This window comes from Coenobita brevimanus, chromosome 117 (assembly GCF_032717465.1).
Source record: "Coenobita brevimanus isolate Jiangsu-jjx chromosome 117, ASM3271746v2, whole genome shotgun sequence".
Taxonomy (NCBI): domain Eukaryota; kingdom Metazoa; phylum Arthropoda; class Malacostraca; order Decapoda; family Coenobitidae; genus Coenobita; species Coenobita brevimanus.
The window spans coordinates 6,611,045-6,631,446 of NC_137070.1; the positions used below are offsets into that span (position 1 = coordinate 6,611,045).

Below are 20,402 nucleotides of genomic sequence, written 5' to 3' on the forward strand. Positions count from 1 at the left end.
CTCGCCCTGTTTTGGCCCCTTTTCCTGCTCCGGCCTGTGCGCTCGTCTTTCTGCTGTGGTGGAATGGGTGTAGTGCGAGATGGTGAAGGTGGAGTGGGCAGACTGGTTGGTGATGGAAGTGTAGTTTGCCGAGTCTGTCTTACTGCAGGAGGACACGAGCCTGATGGCTTTGGAGAGGAAGGTCTCTGTGTTGGAGGTGAGAGGTGTTGCAGCTTGAGTTTTTCTAGTGCATTCTGCATCGCGAAGTCCGCTTTGGGTAGGACTGACCGTGGCAGAATCGGGAAGTGGTCGAGGAGCAGCCGTAGCAACTCCATCAGGAGTGTTTTTCCAATTTGCACCAGCTTGTCGAAGTCGAGAGCTGGCGTGGGTGATGCAGGAGGCTGGGGTGGCAGAGGTGTGGCGGCGGGTTGGGTGTGAGGTGGGGGGGGCGTGGACGTCTGCCCTGACTGTGACAGTCCTGTAGCCTGAGGCGTCACTTTCTCTTTCATTGTTGTGGCAGTGGGGAGAGGTGGAAAAGCGTCTGGTTGAAGAGCTGGAGGTGGAGCGGGAGCGTTCTTCTGTTGGCCCCAGACAAATGTTCCTGGGGGTGCAGGGATGGTGAGAGTGGCTTGTTGTTCTTGCACCCATTTGACCTGACTCTCTCTCCCCTTCTCCACTTTGCTGGTGCGTGCAGGGCAAGTCGGGTGCCAGGCGTGGTGAGAACCTGTGCAATTGGGGCACCTGGCAGTCACCTTCTCCTTTGCTTTTAACTTGTCGAGGCAGATGGTTGTGTCGTGTGCCCCGCTGCACACGCCACATGCATAAGGCCTCGTGCAAGTTGCCCTGTGATGGCCGTACCATTGACAGTGGTAGCATCTCAGGGGCTCTGGGGAGAAGGGGCGCAGCCAGTATTTGCCCCAATTGCCCAGGTCCAGGAAAGGCACAAGGGGGCCCCGCAGGGTCACTCGGACCTGCAGGGTCTCCTCGCGCGTTCTCGTGTGTTGGCAACGCTCTGCTTCCTCGACAAGGGCATGGCTCTTCAAAATGTCGACTGGCATTCTGCGGGGATAACCCATTACTGTGGCCTTTGTCAGCTGGTCTCCACGATTGATCTCTAAAATGCGCACTGCCGCCGCTTCGTCCTCTGCAATGATCTTTAATTGGGCGTATGCCTCCTCTGTGTTCGGCACGAGAACGCAGCTCTCGTCCCTCCCGATTCTGTTGGTGACTGATAGATGCGGGTGTAGTGTTTCCAGTGTTTCGACCGCCTTGTATGAGTGGGTGAATCCTTCCTGCTGAGGAACTCTGAAGGCGGGGAAGGTTGAGGTAGGTGGAGGTGGTGCCGCTACAGTGACTGAGGGGCGCACAAATGGTCTGGGATGAGCTGATGGTGGGCGCCTCGTTGGTGGTTGCTGAGCCGGAGGTGGGTGGACAAAATCCTTGCAGCCCTTGTTCTTCTCACGTCCTCCTCTTCGACGCACCAGGGTGTAGCCATCGTCGTCGATGGTGGTGTTCGTGGCCGCTCCAGGTGTGTTAGAGGGGGGAGTTGCTGCGTCAGAGGTTGTGGTTGTCGTGGCAGGTGAAGGGGCATGGGTGTCGTCACGAGCGCACGAATCCTGCGGTGCTGGTGTGATATCCGTGTCCATGCCCTCGTGACGGCGAGGCATTTTCCTGGGTAAATCCGAGGATGAGGAGGTGGAGGAGGCATTAGGGGTGGGAGGTTTAGGGCGAGCCCCAGTCCCCTGAGCTGGTGCAGTCATGTCATGGTCAGAGGTGTTACTTTCGGGCGAACTGTGCCTCGTTCTCTTCTGATTACCCAGCGTCTTGGTGCAGGAGGTGGTACGGTTAGCTGGGCTCTTAGCTGGGCTCTGAGAGGAGCGTCTGGATAAGCTGGGTCCTCGGGGAGTAGGTGGGGGGGGGGGATTACGGCACTCCATGACGGAGGCCGTCACGCACACATACAGTCACACTCACTTTCACACACACAAGCACACAGGCGCGAGAAGAAGCCTACCTACAGTGGCGGTATCTGTCCCCCCGCTAGCGGAGGCCGTGACAGCCCTACCACTGCCCCGAAGGTCTTTCCTAGCCCTAACAAGTTGTTGGCCCACCCCAGTCGCTTCCTATAACCACCCCTGCTAAGGGGCCCCTTTGTGTACCTGGCCTGCGCCAGGAAACCGCAGGGTTCGGCGTCGTACCACGACTGGGGACACTAAAGGCCGAAAGGAAATATAGTAAGAGGGGGGTGCAACCCACGAAAGGGCGGGTACACACAAGTGTGTGTACCCCGGTACACAGACGTGGGGCGAAAGTGATGAGGCAGCGATGGCAAAAACCTTGAAAAGCAGGTGGTGTGTGCGTGTGGTTGGCACGGGAGTGCCGAATCGCGTGCCCACCAATGAGGGAGCAGATCGGCGAACTCCAATCACGGAGCAGATCAGATGCTCTCCAATGAGTGACCAGATCTGATGCCTTCCAATGGGAAAACTGTATGGTCTTGGAGAGGTAGAAGTCTCTGCTCGGAGATGTGCTCGGTACGGCTGCTGGAAAGGGAATGCGACCCCGCTTGTTGTTGTTGTTGTTTGATATTTACCCACACTTGGTGGGGCACGGGCAAACTAAGAGCCCGTCAGAGAAAAGCCTTTAAAAAAAAAAAAAAAAAAGCAGGATCAATGCCTGAGAGAATTACCGAGGAGGAGGGTAGTCCCGCACAGTGCGCAAAATTCTCTGAAAAGATGCATTGCCAACAACCCTAGCTGCATCAAAGACATCATCCCCAGTACGAGAGAAGCCTCCGCCAGGACCTGCAAGAAGCAGCGCTGTGGCCGGACAGTCTAGTAAGTAATGGGATAAAGGATCGGCGGACCATGCATAGCAATGGGGGCATGGGTCAGGCTCCAAGCCGGCAACCTGGCGGTAGCACAGGAAACCTAAGCAGAGACGCCTAATCCTAACTAGAATAAAGTTGGGTAATCCAGTTGGTATCGGAAGAGGTGAATAAGATGTGGCCGCCGCATACCAGGCAGCCGAGCGTGATCCCTCGGCAATACAGAGTTCATGCTCATCCCTGGTACGCCTGTAGATAGTGGCATACACCTCTGAGAGGACACGGGTGGCACAGGGGCGAAGCGGAAATGTGACAGCAGGGAGGGTGCTAGCCGCACGTGCAGTTGTATCTGCCAGTTCATTCCCCCAAACGCCAACATGTCCAGGGACCCAGTGAAAAATCACTGAGCCACCACGCTGCTGAATGAAAGACGCAACAGTATATATAGCCGTTAGTAGGAAACGGTGAGATGTAAGCGTGAGAGACTCCAGACACTGAAGGGCAGAGAGTGAGTCAGTGTGCAGAACGACTCGCTGATGCTGATGCCGGTAAGCATGACGCAAGGCACCGAGAAGAGCCACCAGCTCCGCCTGGAAGGCTGAGACCCCCGTGGAGAGGCGCCAGGATTCAGTGTATGGTCCAAAAGGAAAAGTCAAAGCAAAAGCCGCCCCCGCTGAGCCATCGGAGGAGACTGAGCCGTCCGTATAATAGACTGCTGAAGCTGTTGAGTTGACAGTAGAGATACTACAAAGACTGACCTGCCGAAGAACTGCCGGAATGGAGTGGCGAGGCTTGGGCACTGAGGGATAGACAACAGTGAAAGGGGGGGGCGACCAGGGGGGAGGGGGCAAGTAACCTGGACAGTCTACCTCAGGATCACTGCACACCTCCGAAGCCACGCCCAAATCCTGTAGTAGGGCCGTAGTGGCACGAGCCCAGTCACGGCGAGTAAGCGGGTCAGGGGGTCGGCCTGCTAAACGCCGCAGTAAAGCCGAGACCGGCAGGTGTGGATGGCGATGCACAAGCCGGAGTGTTTCAGCTGTTGCACGCAATGCAATTCTATGAGCCAGTGAAGGAAAACCACTCTCCAGACGTAGGTTAACCAACCTTGTCCAGCGTGGCGCATGTAGCATGGTGCGGAGTGCCTCATTTTGAAGGACCTCCAAGGACTGAGAGACATGTGGGGCAAGGCTGGTGAGACATATGGCACTATAGTCCACAAGAGAGCGGATAGCGTGGACAAAAAAGGTGCGTAACACGTTATAGGATGCCCCTAGACTGCGACGAGACAGATAACGCAGAGCAGAAGTTCGGGTGGCAGCCCGCTCCCGCAGGTACCTGACGTGCTTGGCGAAAGTGAGGCCAGCATCAAAATAGACGCCCAGGTAGCGGTGGAGCTTGACCAGCTCAATGCTGCAGCCATCAAGCAAGAGAGGACGGTCTGGAGGCGGAGACCGAAAGGTAGGCACTTGGTCTTCCCGAGGTTGACCTTCAGCCCGAGTTCATTACACTTGGTGTGTAGCCGAGAAAGAGCAGCGGGTGCCTGGGTGAAACAGTCCCCCCTCGAAAAGACCAGTGCCAAATCGTCAGCATACACCAGCAGAGTCACGCCGGGACCATAATCCACCGTTAATAGCCCTTCAACAAGGACATTGAAAAGCAAGGGGCTGAGAACACTCCCTTGGGGCGTGCCGTTAAGATGGTGGTAAAACGGTGAGAGCTCCCTTGAAACCTGACCCCTGCCGACCTGTGCAAAAAGAAATCCCCCACCCATGAGAGAAGTCTACTCCCAACTCCCGGGCCGCAAGGGCTGCCTGGATGGCTAGAGGGCTTGCCAGCTCAAAGGCTTTCGAGGTCGAGGAAGACTGCCATCCCCCGTCCACCTCGAAGCTCCCCGAGGAAGGAAGCAAGGCAGTGAGAAGCACTCCTGCCAGGATGGTATGCAAAAGTCCTCGGGTGCAATGGTCCCAGACGCCAGGCAAGGCGGGCACGCACAACCCTTTCTGCTGTCTTAGCCACACAGCTAAGGAGCGAGATAGGGCGCATGGCGTCAGGATCGCGAGGCTTTGGAATCGGGTGGATGATAGCTGTCTTCCACGACCTCGGCAAACGGCCCTCAGACCACGAGAGATTGAACAGACCAAGCAGTCTCTCACTACCACAATCTCCAGCATGAGACAAGAGCGAGTAGACGAGCCCATCCAGGCCAGGTGCAGTGTCGGTTCTATGTCGCAGCGCCTTATGAAGCTCCCTGCTGGTGATGGGAGGATCAGCGGGGTCAGGTCTGGCACAAGCAGCCTGTACAGCAGCGACACGAGAAGCCGACAACTGCTCCTGTAGGGCTCGGACGGGTTGCGGAAGATTGTGGGAAGCAGAACGATCCGCGAAATGCTGAGCAAGACGGCTGGCTTCAGCAGCAGGGTCAGGGTGTGACGGTGGTCGAGGTGGACGTGGATCAGAGATGGACCGGATCCTCCTCCACATCTCACGGAGAGTGGAGTGAGAATCCAAGGTTCGACACCATCTAATCCACGCCCCCTCCTTAAGGCGACGCTTCTCCAACGTCACATGGCGTGTGACAGCAGCCAAGCACCGACGGTGAGGGGATGTACGGCGCCGCCGGTACTGCCTGCGTGCTGCATTGAGCCTGTGATTCAACTCCCTGACCCTATCGCAGTAAATCCAGCCGTCCCGATAGCACCGCGTGGATCGTCGCTGCAGAGGAATAGTGAGAGAGGCAGCATGGGAAAAAGCACGGGCTACCTGATCTGCTCGACTCTCGAGGTCCGGGGCAGGAGGAGATGCCTCAAAGGCCGCAGCTAACACACGGCCAAAAGCCGGCCAGTCAGCCCTGCGGAGATCCCACCTCGGTGGAGGGAGAGGGGGAGGTGGGAGTGGAGGCATTGGTAGTGTAATTTCAACTGCGAAATGATCACTAGTGAGGTGGGGGTGAAGTGACCATGTCGCAGATCCAGCCAGAGGGGACGACACAAAGGATAGGTCGAGACGGCCCCCAGCCACATGAGTAGCGACCTTTGTATCATTTAAGAGAGATATACCATCCATCTCCTCCAGTACCAAAGAGATGTGCCGCCCTGCATCATTGGACGGGAGAGGCGATGAAAGCAAGGCGTGGTGGGCGTTAAAGTCGCCCCCGACATACACAGTGCCCCTGGCAGCCTGGGAGAACAAATCTCCCATCTCCAGGGAGCCCCTGTGACTTCGGTACACGTTGTATACCGTCAGGGACGACGTAGCCAGGTGGAGAACCACGCCCAGAACCTCCACATCAGGTCCACAGAAAGGAGGAGGTTCACAGTCTGTGCACTCAATGTGGTCCTGAACCAGAACGGCACATCCCCGTGTGACGCCACGAACGTACGGGAGGAGATGGGTGGTGTAACCCGTGAGACGAAATGTGGAACTGTCTGGGAGCAGGGTCTCCTGCAGTAATATGATATGGGGGCGGTCCCTCGCAGCTGCCTCCTGCAAGAGCGGGAGCTTGCTCCGTGCTCCTAGGCAGTTCCACTGAAGGAGTCGAAGGGGGGAGCCGTACCGCCGTCCGGAGACAGACAGAGACGGACGTCCTCCAGCAACGGAGGTGAGGCCATGGCTGTCGAGGGTGCCACGACGTGCATTGGTTGTTGCTCTGGAAGGGGGCGAGGCCGACTCTGCTGAGGGGTGGAAGACAGAGCAGCGGCCATCCTGGGCTTGGCTCGCTTGAAAGAGCGAGCCGGCTTGCGGGGGGGAGTCCGTGGTCCCCCTGTTGAGCGAGCCGGACGTCGAGGGGCAGGATGGGTGTTGGGACCATGCTGCTTCCTGGCAATTGCGCGATCGATGATGCGATCGGCTGCGGAGGCGATTGAGGCCGCCTTGAGGGTGATCCCCAGTTTGAGGGACACTGCTTGGGCAACGGCCACTGCAATTTGGGAACCCAGGTCCCGCAGATCCTCCGCCGTGAACGCAAGAACTGGTGGAGCAGCAGCAGTGGGTGGGCTGGGTGTGGAGCCAGGTACTGGTGGCGGAAGCGTCAGGGGCTGACTTGGCGCTACCTTGGGAAGTGGTGGCGAGACAGGCGGCTGTTGGCGGTGAACCTCTGCTGTGGTCTGGACTACAGTAAGAGCCGAGGGCAATGGAGGGAACTCCTGGTCGCTGAGAGGTGGTGGACGGTGACTGGGAGGGCGGCGCTGTTGTCCCCAGAGGAAGGTGCCAGGGGGAGCTGGAGTGGCGCTGGTGGCCTGATTGTCCTTCACAAAAGCAACCTGCCTCTCTCGACCCTGGTTCACTCTTTGAACCCTCGCGGGGCAGCTGCGGTGCCAGGCGTGGTGTCGTCCTGAGCAATTGGGGCACTTGGCCGCAATTGGTTGCTTTGCCTTGAACCGCTGCAGGCACTCGTCCGTATCGTGGGCGCCACTGCACATGCCGCAGATGACGGGGCGGTTGCAGTTGGCACGGTGGTGCCCGTAGCGTTGGCACCGGTAACAGCGCAGCGGTTCTGGCATGAAGGGGCGGAGATGGAAAACTCCCCAATTGCCCAGGTCGAGGGATGGCACGAGAGGCCCTCGCAGAGTCACACAGACCTGCAGCGTTTCCTCCCTGGTGCGCTGGTTTTGACAGCGTTCTGCTGCCTCTACTAGCGCATGCCTCAGAAGGATGTCCACTGGCATGCGCCGAGGATAGCCCATGACCGTCGCCCTTGTAGTCTGGGCGCCCTGCGTGAGCTCCACGAGCTTGACAAATGGGGCCTCCTCCTCTGCCACTGCCTTCAGGCGCAGATAAGACTCCTCCTCGGTAGGGATCAGCACGCAGCTGTCGTCGCGGCCGTAACGATTCATAGCCACTAGGCCCGGCAGGTGTTGCTCTAAGGCGGCTACTGCATTGTAGCTCGTGCTGAACCCCGCCTGGAGGGGAACGCGGAAGGCTGGAAAGGACGAGCGAGGAGGTGGAGGAGGCACGACTGACACTGAGGGGCGACGAGTAGAGGAAGGCTGCCGTGGCGCCAAAGTCCTTGATGCTGGAGGAGCGGTGTTTCCCTGCGGCGCTCGCCGTGGTTTGCGCGCCACAGTTATAAAGCCGTCAGCGTCCTCGGTAGTAGTAGCAGGGGCAGCTCCAGCGGGAGAATGGTCGGCACCAGGTGCCTGTGCAGCACGGGCTCCACTGTGTGGATATGGCATGGCAGTGGTAAGGGCCTGGCGGCGTGGGCAGGCAGCAGTAGGGGCATTAGCAGAGGGCGCGTTGGTAGGGACGGGAAGCGGAGCCGAAGCAGCTTCCTCCATAGCCTCATGGACACGTGCAACCTTAGCTGCACGTGCCAAAGTGGGAAGGGGGGAGGCTGAGGCGACAGCCCTCGCGCGGGGAGCCTGCCCTTTAGGGCGACAAGAAGTGGAGGCGGAGACGTCACCAGACGTTGACGAGTGAGAGCTCGCATCTGAGAGACGCCGCTCTCGCTTCGCGCCTGGTGTAGCAGCAGGGCGAGTCGTCCTCTGCTGGGACTGGGATGAGCGCGGTGGCCCCATAGGCCTAGGGATCTGGGTGCGTCTCATGTCCCTGAGGGACAGTCACACAAACACGCAAAGACGCCACTCACACAGACACCCAAACAGATACACCAACACTCACTCTGAAAAAAAAAAAAAAAAAAAAAAAAAAAAAAAAAAAAAAAAAAAAAAAAAAAAGCCGGCAGTTCCCTACAGTGACGGGCTACCTATGCTCCCCGCCCTCTAAAGGGCGACGTGGGAGGCCCCGCCACTGCCCCTTACGGGTCTTCCCTAATCTATCAGAGCCGCTCTCTGCGCTTCCTATAACCAGGCCCTAATGGCCCCCCCTCATGGAACTGCCCTAACGACAGCCCTTCAGGGTTCGGCTTCGTACCACGCAGAGAGACACTAACGGCAGCCGGAAAAAAAAAAAAAAAAAAAAACACCCACACACTCGCAAACACTCACAAAACACCCATACACTCACACACACAAGCTCGCAAGGCTATCTGTCAGAGACAGAGTCCACCCAGAAACAGAGAAAAAAAAGAGAAAAATCGCCTAAGTAAATTAGGCTAAGTCCTGCAATGGTCAAAAACAGGAAAAACTCCCGAAAAATGCTTCTCAGTAACTGAGGCAGAGTCCAATACTCGAGAGAGACTGGCAAGAGGTCCGCTCACCACGAGAGCTAAGCAGGGAGTGCGACCCCGCTGTTTGTTGTTGTTGTTGTGATATTCGTCCCAGATCAGACTGGGACACGGGCAAATAAGTGAGCCCGTTACAGGTGCGCTAGCATGCGCTGCTCATATTAGCGAGGAGGGGGGTGGCGACTGACCACCCGCAGCAGAAGTTCCATCGGCAAACGGGCAACAATGGCAGAGGCATCACGGACATCATCCCCAGATGGCACAAAAGCACCTCCCAAATGCGAGCGGAAGATGTCAGTGACAGGACACCTTAGTATATAATGAAGGAGGGGCTCCGTCTCCCTCTCTAAGCAATGTTCACACGAGTCAGGTTCCACCCCAGTGATCTGCTTATAACATAAAAAGCCAAGCCGCAAGCGCCTGAGCCTCACAAGCAAAAAATTCGGCAGACCTGGGGGCTGCAGCTGGGAGTATGATGTAGCAGCGGCATACCACGTGGCAGAACGGGAGCCCTCTGATACCACTAGCCTATGCTCTTCCAATGACAACTGCCAGATTGTAGCAGCGAAAGACTTGACAATCTGAGCCCGGCCTCTGCCGAATGGGAACGTGACAGCAGGAAGGGAACACGCAGAGCGTGCAGCCTCATCCGCCAACTCGTTCCCGTGGATGCCAACATGCCCCGGGAGCCAGTGCAGGACAACAGATGCACCCCTGCAGACCAGGAGAGAGGCGAAGGTGTAAATCGCCGACAGCAAAAAAGACATTATCCTTGAGGGAGAAGGAGCGGAGACCCATGATGGCAGAGAGCGAGTCCGAATGGACGACCACACGGCGATATTGATGGTGGTGTGCATGCCGCAAAGCCCCCAGTATAGCCGCCAGCTCTGCCTGGAACACAGAGGCCCCCTGTGAAAGCCGCCAAGGCTCCACCGTGTCCCCAAAAATGAAGGCCGCCCCTGCAGCACCATCAGCCGCCACAGAACCATCGGTGTAGTACACAGCCGATCCCGGAGATCCCAGAGCCGCAACCCGGTGGAGACCATCCTGACGGAGGAGGGCAGGGATGGTGCCACGGGGCTTGGCACGTGCTGGACAAATCAACTGGAATGGGGGAGGCTCCCATGGGGGCGGATACTCAAACCCAGCAAAGGGTGCATCAGGGACCTGGCAGATGGAGTCAGCAGCCCCCATGTCATGCAACATAGCAACCGTTGCTCGAGCCCAGTCTCGCCGAGGGGCCGGGTCAGGAGGACGTGACAAGAGCCTCAGGAGGAGAGCAGAGACAGGGAGAGTGGGTCTGCGGTGTACCAGCTGCAGAGTAGTTGCTGCAGCACGGAGCATAATTCTACCCCGCGACCCCGCTCGCCAACCACCCTTATATAACCCAGTCTCGGTCGTGCAAGTACGAACCTTATCCATCTAACCTTGATTTCAGGCCTAGGCCTCACCCCAGCTCCCAGGAGGCCAATCCTAGAGAGGTGTCGTAGCCAGGTCACGCCACAGGGCATGCCAAATTTTGCAAGCAAACCAGGAATTGCATCGAAAAAGCATGAACAGTAAATCACCGCCATGTACATCACACCCCGACCACTCACACGCCGCCAGTCCTGAGACAGGCAACATAAAAGGCCGCTGCCAGGCGCGGTGCGCCAACACTCTCACTCTTCTCGCTCCCTCAGTCACGCTCAGCCATGGCTCGTACCAAGCAGACTGCACGTAAGTCCACTGGGGGCAAGGCCCCTCGCAAGCAGCTGGCCACCAAGGCCGCTCGCAAGTCCGCCCCTGCCACCGGCGGCGTCAAGAAACCCCATCGTTACAGGCCTGGCACTGTGGCCCTGCGTGAGATCCGTCGCTACCAGAAGAGCACTGAGCTGCTTATAAGGAAGCTGCCATTCCACCTGAACTCGTCCGTGAGATTGCCCAGGACTTCAAGACTGACCTGCGCTTCCAGTCCTCTGCCGTCATGGCTCTGCAGGAGGCGTCTGAGGCCTATTTGGTCGGTCTCTTTGAGGACACCAACCTGTGTGCCATCCACGCCAAGCGTGTAACAATCATGCCTAAGGACATCCAGCTGGCCCGCCGCATCCGTGGCGAGCGCGCCTAAGGCGAGAGACCCCTCACCTCGATCGAAAGAAATCTCGGCCCTTTTCAGGGCCAAAACCCTTTTTCAAAGAGAGATGATGACAGACCCTCAGTTTAGGTTTCCATATATCAGCTCTTGCTTTTCCGCAGCGAAGCATGCTCACACACACACACACACACACACACACAGACAAATGAACTCCATTACTTACCTACATGCATTCATTCAATTTTTTTTTTTTTTTAATCACTCATTTACTTTTTTTTTTTTTTTTTTTTGAAGGGGGGGGGAATACTTGCCTATTCGTTTGTTTCTTTTATTGATCTGTTGGTCACGTCGCAGTTTTTGTTTTCGTTATTTGCCTGTTTCTTTTACTTACTCATTGATTCACTCACGCCCTCATAAAGGTACACAGGTTCGCACAACGAGAAAGTCATTCCCGCTGCATATTAGATGCTCTCTATATCCGTCATGAACGCACGGTGAATCCTTCAGTTACTATGCTGGAAAAAAAAAAAAAAAAAAAAAAAAGGTTAACCTGAACCCATCGATTTTCGCCTGCTGCAGTTGTGCTCGTGTATGTATGTTTCTACTGTACCTATGTATTTGTGTGTCTTTGTGAGCATGTATGTCTGTGTGTACGGACGTATGAGGACACACACACACACACACACACACACACACACAAACGGACGAATGAACTGTACTTATATAATTACATACATACATGCATTCATTCATTCATCCTTGTTTCAATCATTCATTTCCTTTTTTTTTTTTTTCCGGGGGGGGGGGCACTTGCCTATTCGTTTATTTCTTTTGTTGATCTGTTGTTAACGTCGCAGTTTTTGTTGTCGTTATTTTCCTGTTTCATTTACTTCCTGATCGATTCAGTCACGCCCTCATAAACGTACACAGATTTGAACAAGGAGAAAGGCATTCCCGCTGCATATTAGGAGAGTCCCCGTTATGAAGGTTTGACAGTGGCCACGAACGCACGGTAAATCCTTCAGTTAATATACTGAGAAAGAGAGAGAGAGAGAGAGAGAGAGAAAGTGAACCTGAACCCATCGATTTTTACCTGCAGTTGAGCGTGTGTATGTATGTATGTAGGTTGTATGTTTATACTGTACGTATGTGTGTGTCTCTGTGAGCATGTATGTCTGTGTGTATGGACGTATGAGGGCTTGTGTGTATGTGAGCATGACAGTGTGTACGTACATGTGTAGGTCACTGCGTATACAGTATAAATGTATTTGTGCACATGTGTTGGTGTATGTACGTACAGATTGTAGACTGACATGAATATGCATGATACGATGTCATGCCTGTATTTACTGTACGCCTGTTGAGTGAGTTTGGTTGGTACGGTCGGCCTAAGAAGTGCCGGCGGAGTATCCAGAAGTTTTCGGTCAGCGATAGTGTCCATACTCTTCCTTATATCTGAACGAGGTGAAACCTAATACGTAAAATTGTTAAAAAAAAAAAATAAAAAAAAATAAATCCATGACCAGTTATCTGTATATTTCCAAATTATTGTAGGAAGCAGTTGGTTAGTTACGATAATAGGAATTCGTAAACGGAACTAATTGATATTTCACAATTGTCGCTCAGGGAGAGTCGGGAATAATTATGTTGTGGAGTTCAAATCTAGCATGGTAACAGGCAGTGATTTTTGGGTAGCGTAAGACTGAACAAAAGGGAGCTTCAATGAACGTGGGAAATGATTAATTATTAGTTATAAAATAATTTTCCCTGACAATAGTAGGGAATAATTTCAAGTCATTTAGTTCCGTTTCCAATGTCTCCATGGACGACGACAGAAAGAGGGAAGGAGGCGTAAGCCAGTAAGCTATTTTAAATGTTTCGATCAACACGCACGAAAGGAGATAACATTCACTCAAGGACATGCAGTTATTACAGTGCCTTTGGCCAGTTTCCCATGAAGAACAATCTCCGGATTATTTCATATAAGACAGAGGGCTATCGGTGGTGGGAAAAAAAAAAAAAAAAAAAAAAAAACCTACCGTACATCAGAGTCGCAGCTCCTTGGAGAATGCTACCTTCTGTCAGTGTCTGATATCCTCAGTGGATAATCGATTCGCAAGAGTAATAAAATGCAGAGGTTCATAAACAAATCATTGAGTTCAAAACTTCCAACTAAGCATTTTCTGTTGAGCAGGAGATCAGAGTTTATTAAAACACACACACACACACACACACACACACACACACACACACAGTGACCGGGAGTTATAGGCGTACTGGCCACCGCGCGCGAAGTTAATACATTTCACATTCATTCAAATCGGGAAAGATAACTAAGTGTTACCATCTAATATATCACTGCCTCCTGTTATTCATTTTACATCATTAATTGCGCGATATAATATATACGTTATTTGGCATGACGTGATGAAGGCATTGAATGTTTACCTTATATTCACTGTTTTCATAGAACGTATGGGAGTGGAGAGTGACCGAAGCAATCTGACTCTGTGCCGTCACTTCTTGGGACGACGGTGCGTTGTTGTTGTTGTTGTTGGTTCTCCAGATGAACCCGAAGGCGCGCACGCCCATATTTACTCTTTTATTTTGACTCTATTGTTTTAACCCCCAACCCTAGTTCAAAACATTTCGATTGTGCCCATCCCAAACCACCGTTGCGGAAAAGAAAGACATGAAGGGAAAAAAGGAAGAAAGAAAGACATGAAGGGAAAAAAAAAAGAAAGAGAGAGAGAGAGAAAGAGAGAGAGAGAGAGAGAGAGAGAAAAAGGTCGATAAACCAGAGTTCCTGAGAGGATAAATTGTAAGTCTGTCTTTCCCCTTTTTATCGAAAATCTTGTGGCTCCGATTGGAGCCGGAAATGTTGAAATGGCCAAGAGTGTAACCTCTCTACTTTGAGGAGGTGTACTTGGTGACAGCCTTGGTGCCTTCAGACACGGCGTGCTTGGCCAGCTCGCCAGGGAGGAGCAGCCTGACGGCCGTCTGGATCTCCCGGCTGGTGATGGTTGAACGCTTGTTGTAGTGTGCCAGGCGTGAAGCCTCTGCAGCAATGCGCTCGAAGATGTCATTCACGAAAGAGTTCATGATAGACATCGCCTTGGAGGAGACGCCGGTGTCAGGGTGGACCTGCTTGAGCACTTTGTAGATGTAGATGCTGTAGCTCTCCTTCCTCCTACGCTTCTTCTTCTTGTCTCCCTTGGCAATGGCCTTCTGGGCCTTGCCAGCCTTCTTAGCAGCCTTTCCGGAGGTCTTGGGTGGCATGGCGTCGCTGACGAGTCAGACGGTACTACTATGTGCACGGTGCGGCAGCGAGCGAGAGACTGAGTCGACATGGGGGACGCAATACAATACAATACAATGACGTATAGAAAAGGGGGGGAAAGGAAGGAAGGTAAAGAATGATTGTGTATATGTGTGATGAGTGTAATGCAACCAGGACGACGACAACACGTGGTGGCAGGAACTAGGCCTTAGTTTTATCTCCCGGCCTTACTGAGAGATCAGGTTCCTGGTTGCATTGTGTAATGTGCATGTTTTTTTTTTTTTTTTTTTTTTTTTTTTATAATAGTAGGAGAGGAAGAATTTAGACTAAGAGAAAGAGTGTCGGGGCTTAACCCAACGTGCGTGTGTTTGGTGTTGGGGAGGGGGGGTGGGGTCTCGCACGTGCACAGTGTTGTTACTTAAGGGAGGGAGGAGTGAGTCGCTACGGCTTTCTCTGCCAAGCATTGGCTTATTGGCTGCCTCTCAGGTTCATCTGATTTCCGGCTCCAGGAGCCTGGGTAGGATAATAGGATAGGGGTGTTGGGTAAGGTGTTGTAGCCCTAGGGGGCTTGGGTAGGGGGATAAGGAAAGGGGAGGGGTGGAGGAAGGGGAGTATGGGGGGTCAAGGTTTGAGGCGGGGGTGCTGGATATGAGGATGGCGTGTGAATGCGTGGCTGCCGTGATTTGATAGTGGGTGTAGGGGTGGTTTAAGTTTAATGAGTTGCTGGGTGTGAATTAATAATTAATGAAAGGGTCAATAATAAATAAATTAGTGTTAATTAAGTGAAGAATGGGGTTGGTGGAGGTCTTGCGTCAGGGTGGAAAAGGTTGGCTAGAGGTCGTGTGGGGGGTGTGATCCGGGTGAAAAAGTCGATGAAGTCAGTGTGAACGTCGGTGAGTTTGGTGATTTGTTTTTGTTGTAGGTGGTGAAGGTAAGTGTTGATGGGTGGAATGTTGGCGCGTTCATGAGAGTGTATGTTGGTGATAAAATCATCCCACCGTATGCTCAGTGCCCAACGTATGGCTTTATTTTGAACTTTCTGTAAATTTAGAATGTTGCTTTTGGCCGAAAGAGATAGACTTAACGGTGAATACGTGAGCAGTGGTCTGATCAGTGCTTTATACAAATGAAATTTAGTTGATGGTGTTGCACTACGGAACCGGTATATTTGTGTGAGTGCAGTGCCAGCCACGCCTGCCTTGCCTCGTATGTGATGATGAAATTTGAAGTTTTTATCGTATGTAAGACCAAGTACGGTGCAAGTATTCCTAATGGGAATGGGAACGCGATCGGGATCACGCGAATTTAGAAAAAGTTGGCGGGGGTTGGCTGATTTAATACGAAAATATGTTACTGTGCATTTCAAGGGATTCGCTTGAATCCGCCACTTCTGCTCCCATCGTGCAATTCGATCTAGCTCTACGCTCGCTTTGTTCGTAATTCCGTCAACTGTCGTTCATCGTACAAGTTGAGTAATGTCGTCTGCGTACTGAATGGTGAGTGAATCGTCATGTAGTGGGGTGGGGATGTCATTTGTGTAGAGTGTGTAGAGGGTGGGTGCAAGGACGGAGCCCTGAGGTACACCTGCGTGAAGCTGGAAAAAGTCTGAGTAATTATTTTTAAATTTAATGCGCATTGTGCGGTTGTCTAGAAAATTGCAAAGTAGTTTTTTAATGAGTGAAGGAAAGTTGAATTGTTCGCAGATTTTGTACTTCAGGCCTGCGTGCCAAACAGAGTCAAATGCACGTTTGACGTCACGAGTAATAAGGGCTGTCTTGTATGCATTGCGGATGTTTTGGTTGATATGTAAGTAATTGGTGATGATGTTTAGGGCGTCCTGTGTGGATCGTCTAGGTCTGAAACCAAACTGTCTGGGGGAAAGAAGGTTTTCGTCTTCTAAGTATTGCCGTAATCTAATGTTGATGATTCGTTCGAAAGTTTTTCCTAACACTTCTAGTAAACTAATGGGCCTGAAGTTTAAAGGGTCTGTTGTTGTCTTGTCTTTTTTAGGGATTAGAGTAGCTGTCGCGGTCTTAAACGAGTCCGGAAAGTAGCCGGATGCCAAGGCAGCGTTGTATAAGTGTGTAAGTGCATTTATGAATGTGTCTGGGAGGTGTTTGAGTATGTGATGTCCGATGCCTGTGGCACCCGGCGCCTTCTTTGGAGTTCTAGCGAGCATAGACTTGACTTCTTCGACTAGTATGGGAGCAGTGAGGGGGTTATGTATGTCTAGATTATTTATGTGTATGTTTGCGTCTGGTGTGATATGTTCGTGGATAGTGTGGTGTTGTTCTATATGTCTTATGTGACGTGTTGCGGCAGGATGAGGAGGGTTAGGGTGGTATACTTGTTGCCATGCGTTTTTAAATGTGTTTGTGATTTCCCTGGGATCTGTGATTTCTCTGTTGTTAGCAATTAATTTTCTTACTGTAGGTAAGTTACAGCCCTTGAGTCGGCGAATGTGTTTCCAGAATTCCCAGGGTTTAGTTTTCCTGTGTTGTTGTGCAGTTTGTATGAGGCGTCGCCAGTGTGCATTGTGGTCGGATTCAAGGCTATTGATTACATGTGTCCGAAGGTGTGATAGGTCGAACCGTACTTGGCCTAAGTTGTTTTTGTTTAGTTCAAACCGACGACGGTAACACACTAGGAGTCGTTGTGTTCGTATGGATGGTATGAATGTGTGTATAGGTATGTGTGTGGTTGTGGGTATGGTAATGTTGGCAGTGTTAAGTATGCACGTGTGTAGATATTTACATTGTTCTTCTATGTCAGTGTGGTGTTTTCCCTCATAGTCAGTGGTGTATTCTTGTTCTGAAAGGGTTTGTGTAAAGGCATCCCAGTCTGCATGTAGGTAGTCATAGTGTGGTGTACTGGGGATCAGGATCGGGTTGGTGGAGATGGACATTATGATGGGGATGTGATCAGACCCAGACATGGGGCCGGGGGTGATGTGGTGATGAAAAATGTTAAATGATCTGTTGGTGAAGATGAGATCTGGCTTACCTGATCCCCTAGGTGTAAATGTTGTGAGAAAATCAGGTCCTAGGAAATTTAATCTTTTGTGTTGGTATATGTTGAACATTTGTCTTCCATGATTGTTGGTTGTGCTGTGTTGGAATGTCCCGTGTTGTGCATTTAGATCTGAAATGAATAGTGTTGGTGCAGTGTTGTTGAAGAGTCTGTTTATGTCTGTGAAGGGGATGCCAGTGTTGGGTCTGGTGTATGTGGTGGAGACTATGAGGGGGCCAAGAGTAGTGTGTGTTTTAACTGCAAGGAAATGTCTGTGTGTCCATGTTGTGATGAAGTCGTGTTTAATTGTGCCTTTAATCATGATAGCAACTCCGTCGTGTGGACCCTCGTCGGTTTGAAGTGTAGTGTAGCCATAGTGTTTGATTTTTCTGGTGTTGTTGGTGCAAGTGCTGTTGAGTAATATTATGTCTGGGTCGTGTTCGTGAATGAGTTGAGTAAGTAGGTGCCTGTTTGCGTAATAGTGTCTAATGTTAAACTGGATGATTTTAAGCATGATGGTGATCGTGTTGAACTGAATCTGAATGGGCTATGTATGTGGTATTTGTGGGTGAGGCAGGGGAGAAGGATGGGGTTCTCTTTTTGGGAAGGGGGGCACTGCGTTTTCTGGAGCGTGATTGATGTGTGTGAACTGAAGGGGGGAGGGAGGAGGGGGATTCGGGAGAGTCAGCCGCCTTGCGTTTGCAAGAGACACTGCGATCTCGATCGCAGGTGAGGGGGGTGGTTGGGGTAGGTGGAGGGGGCATGGGGTTAGGTTGGTTGGGGGTTGTGCTGGTGGAGGGAGATGGGGTTGGGGGCTGGGTGGTTTGGTTAGGATGACGTGAATCAGCAGGAGGGGAGGGATGGTGAGGGGGGGAAGATGGGAGTTGTTTTGAGGATGCAGGAGTGGGATGAGGTTTAGGGTGAGTGGGTGTGGTGGGTGGGTTGGAAGTGCAGGGAGATGACGAATGAGAGGTGGAGGGGATGGGAGGGGGTGAGGTAGGAGGGACTGAGGTGTTGCCAGTTTGCTGTGAAGGGGGGGTGAAGATGTGGGGCGATTTCTTGGCTGTGTGCCATGAAGGGGGGATGACAATGGTGGACATATTGTTGGCGGCTAGAGCATCATTGATAAGAGATGCAAAGGGCACATCAGAGTACAGAGCTTGGGCTAGGGCGGACATGACAACTGCGGTAACATTGGGGGGGAAGGGTGAAATGGAAGATGGATTGGGAGGGGTGGTGTTGGGGGGTGTTGGATGAGTGGTGGATGCTTGGGTTGGGGGCTGTGAGTTCTGAGTGGCTTGGGCATATGACATGGTGGATGAAGTTTGTTGGGGTGCTGTGTATGATTGAGGCGTGTTGATATGCTATGCAGGCTGGCTGTTAGCCCGTAAGTCCTTTAGCAGATTTTTTCTAATAGGACAGTTTCCGGCGATTGCAATGTGTCCTTCGCCACAATTGATACATTTAGTAGTAGTGCTAGTGCAGTTTGTATGAAAATGACCTTGGGCAGAGCACTTTGAGCATATTTGAGTTTTTTTGCATGATTTAGTTGGATGCCCATATTGGTAACATTTAAAGCATTGAGCAAGATCAAACCACTGTTCGAGTCTAAGGTTGCTGGGTGGGATGATTGTATTGAACGCTTTGACACCGTGTGAATGAAGTTTCTGTACCTCTTGAGGTGAAGCACAGAGAATCTTGATGTTATTTGAATTGTCAAAGCGAACAATGTGGGTGGCGTGAATGTCGTTTTTCAGGGACAGTTCAGTCATGAGGTCATCATCGGTGTGTCTGAGAACATATTTGGTAACATTACGGGCAATTATTGTACAGGCAGCTTTTAGCTCAGGAGTTGAGATCAGTTCATATCCAGCCTGGGAGTATTTGGGCAGGTTACTGGGGGAGAGGTATGAATCTAGATGTGTCTGAGAGGCCAAGGTGATCTTAATGATTTTATCTTTTGCACTAGAAAAAAAAGGTTAACAAAGGGAGTTTCAGTGATGCAAAAAAAAAAAGGTCTGACCAGGGTCTGAAGGCAGGGAGGGGAGGGTACATTTAAACTTAACTGAGAAAGCCATCATTAATCAAGGGGGAGGGAGGGGGAGAGTGTAGCACATGACGTTAATAAAAGAGGGGGAAGAAACCAATCACCACACTTTTGCACAGATCCCGGGGTGCAATGGGTGTGCAGGATGAGGTGTTGGCGCCGTTACCCTGATCACTAAACTTGTTGTGCGAGCAGGGTGGTTCCAGATTGTTAGGACCGAAGTCCTAACCAATCTATCACCAGCAAGATGGGAAGGAAGTAGGAGAACAAAAGGCCGAGTCTCTCAGGTGCACGGCTATATCTCCTGGACCCCCGACTACTGTTATGGCCGTGGCCCCAACAAGGTAGTGGGGGGGTCCCGGAAGTATCTCCGAATTCACAAAAGAGCAGGGGTTAGTAATAAAAGAGAAATTAGAAGAAGACAGGAAAAGAGGTAGGAGGAATGATGAGTAGATTTTATTATGAGTGATGAATGGGTGAAGTTTATGAAATGAGGTGATAAGTGGGCGGGTAGCACATGCCGACAAAGTCGTTAGCAGCTGATAAGGCAGGGAGTCACAGAGTGAGAGCTGAGCGAGCGAGCGGTCGAGACACGCGTGCTTCTGGCTGGGCGTCGTCACCAAGTGATGATGAACTATACGCGCTGGCTGAAATCCTTATATGTGATTGCTGCCAGATCGCAGCCCGGCTTCTGCCTCCTTCCCATTCGCGGGTGGGATGGGGCCGGATCGGGAAGACGGGTATTTAAGGGAAGGTCGCGGGCGGGTGACCATTCCACTCTGCTTGGCCTGGCCAGTCGCCACCATGCCCGAGCTAAGCGAGACCACTTCGATTACAGCTTCGTCTGCTCACGCCCGCGACCCGTTGAGGGGGGCGCCTAGCAGCAGAGCAGAGATGCCAGGAGCCACTACCATCCAGGGAACCGTGAATTGGTTCAACGTGAGAGCGTGTTACGGATTCATCAAGCGCCTGGATACTGGTGCTGATGTTTTCGTTCACGTCTCGGCGATCGTTGCACCAAATCCACGGCATTCCCAGCGCTCACTTGGCGATGGGGAGACA

The 20,402-nt window shown here is 52.3% G+C and overlaps 1 protein-coding gene and 1 pseudogene across 1 annotated transcript; one reads left to right on the forward strand and one right to left on the reverse strand.

Annotated features, from left to right (window-relative positions):
- The first annotated feature begins 10,624 nt into the window (after positions 1 to 10,624).
- On the forward strand, positions 10,625 to 11,037 carry LOC145419196 (histone H3-like; annotated as a pseudogene).
- A 2,874-nt stretch (positions 11,038 to 13,911) lies between these two features.
- On the reverse strand, positions 13,912 to 14,283 carry LOC145389484 (histone H2B). Its single transcript, XM_080264776.1, has one exon. It carries the CDS (start codon positions 14,281 to 14,283, stop codon positions 13,912 to 13,914), a length of 372 nt encoding a protein of 123 aa, XP_080120902.1.
- Between the last annotated feature and the right edge of the window lie 6,119 nt (positions 14,284 to 20,402).

Excerpts from the sequence above, each read along its gene's own strand:
- LOC145389484 (XM_080264776.1), bottom strand. The coding sequence starts at position 14,283 with ATGCCACCCAAGACCTCCGGAAAGGCTGCTAAGAAGGCTGGCAAGGCC.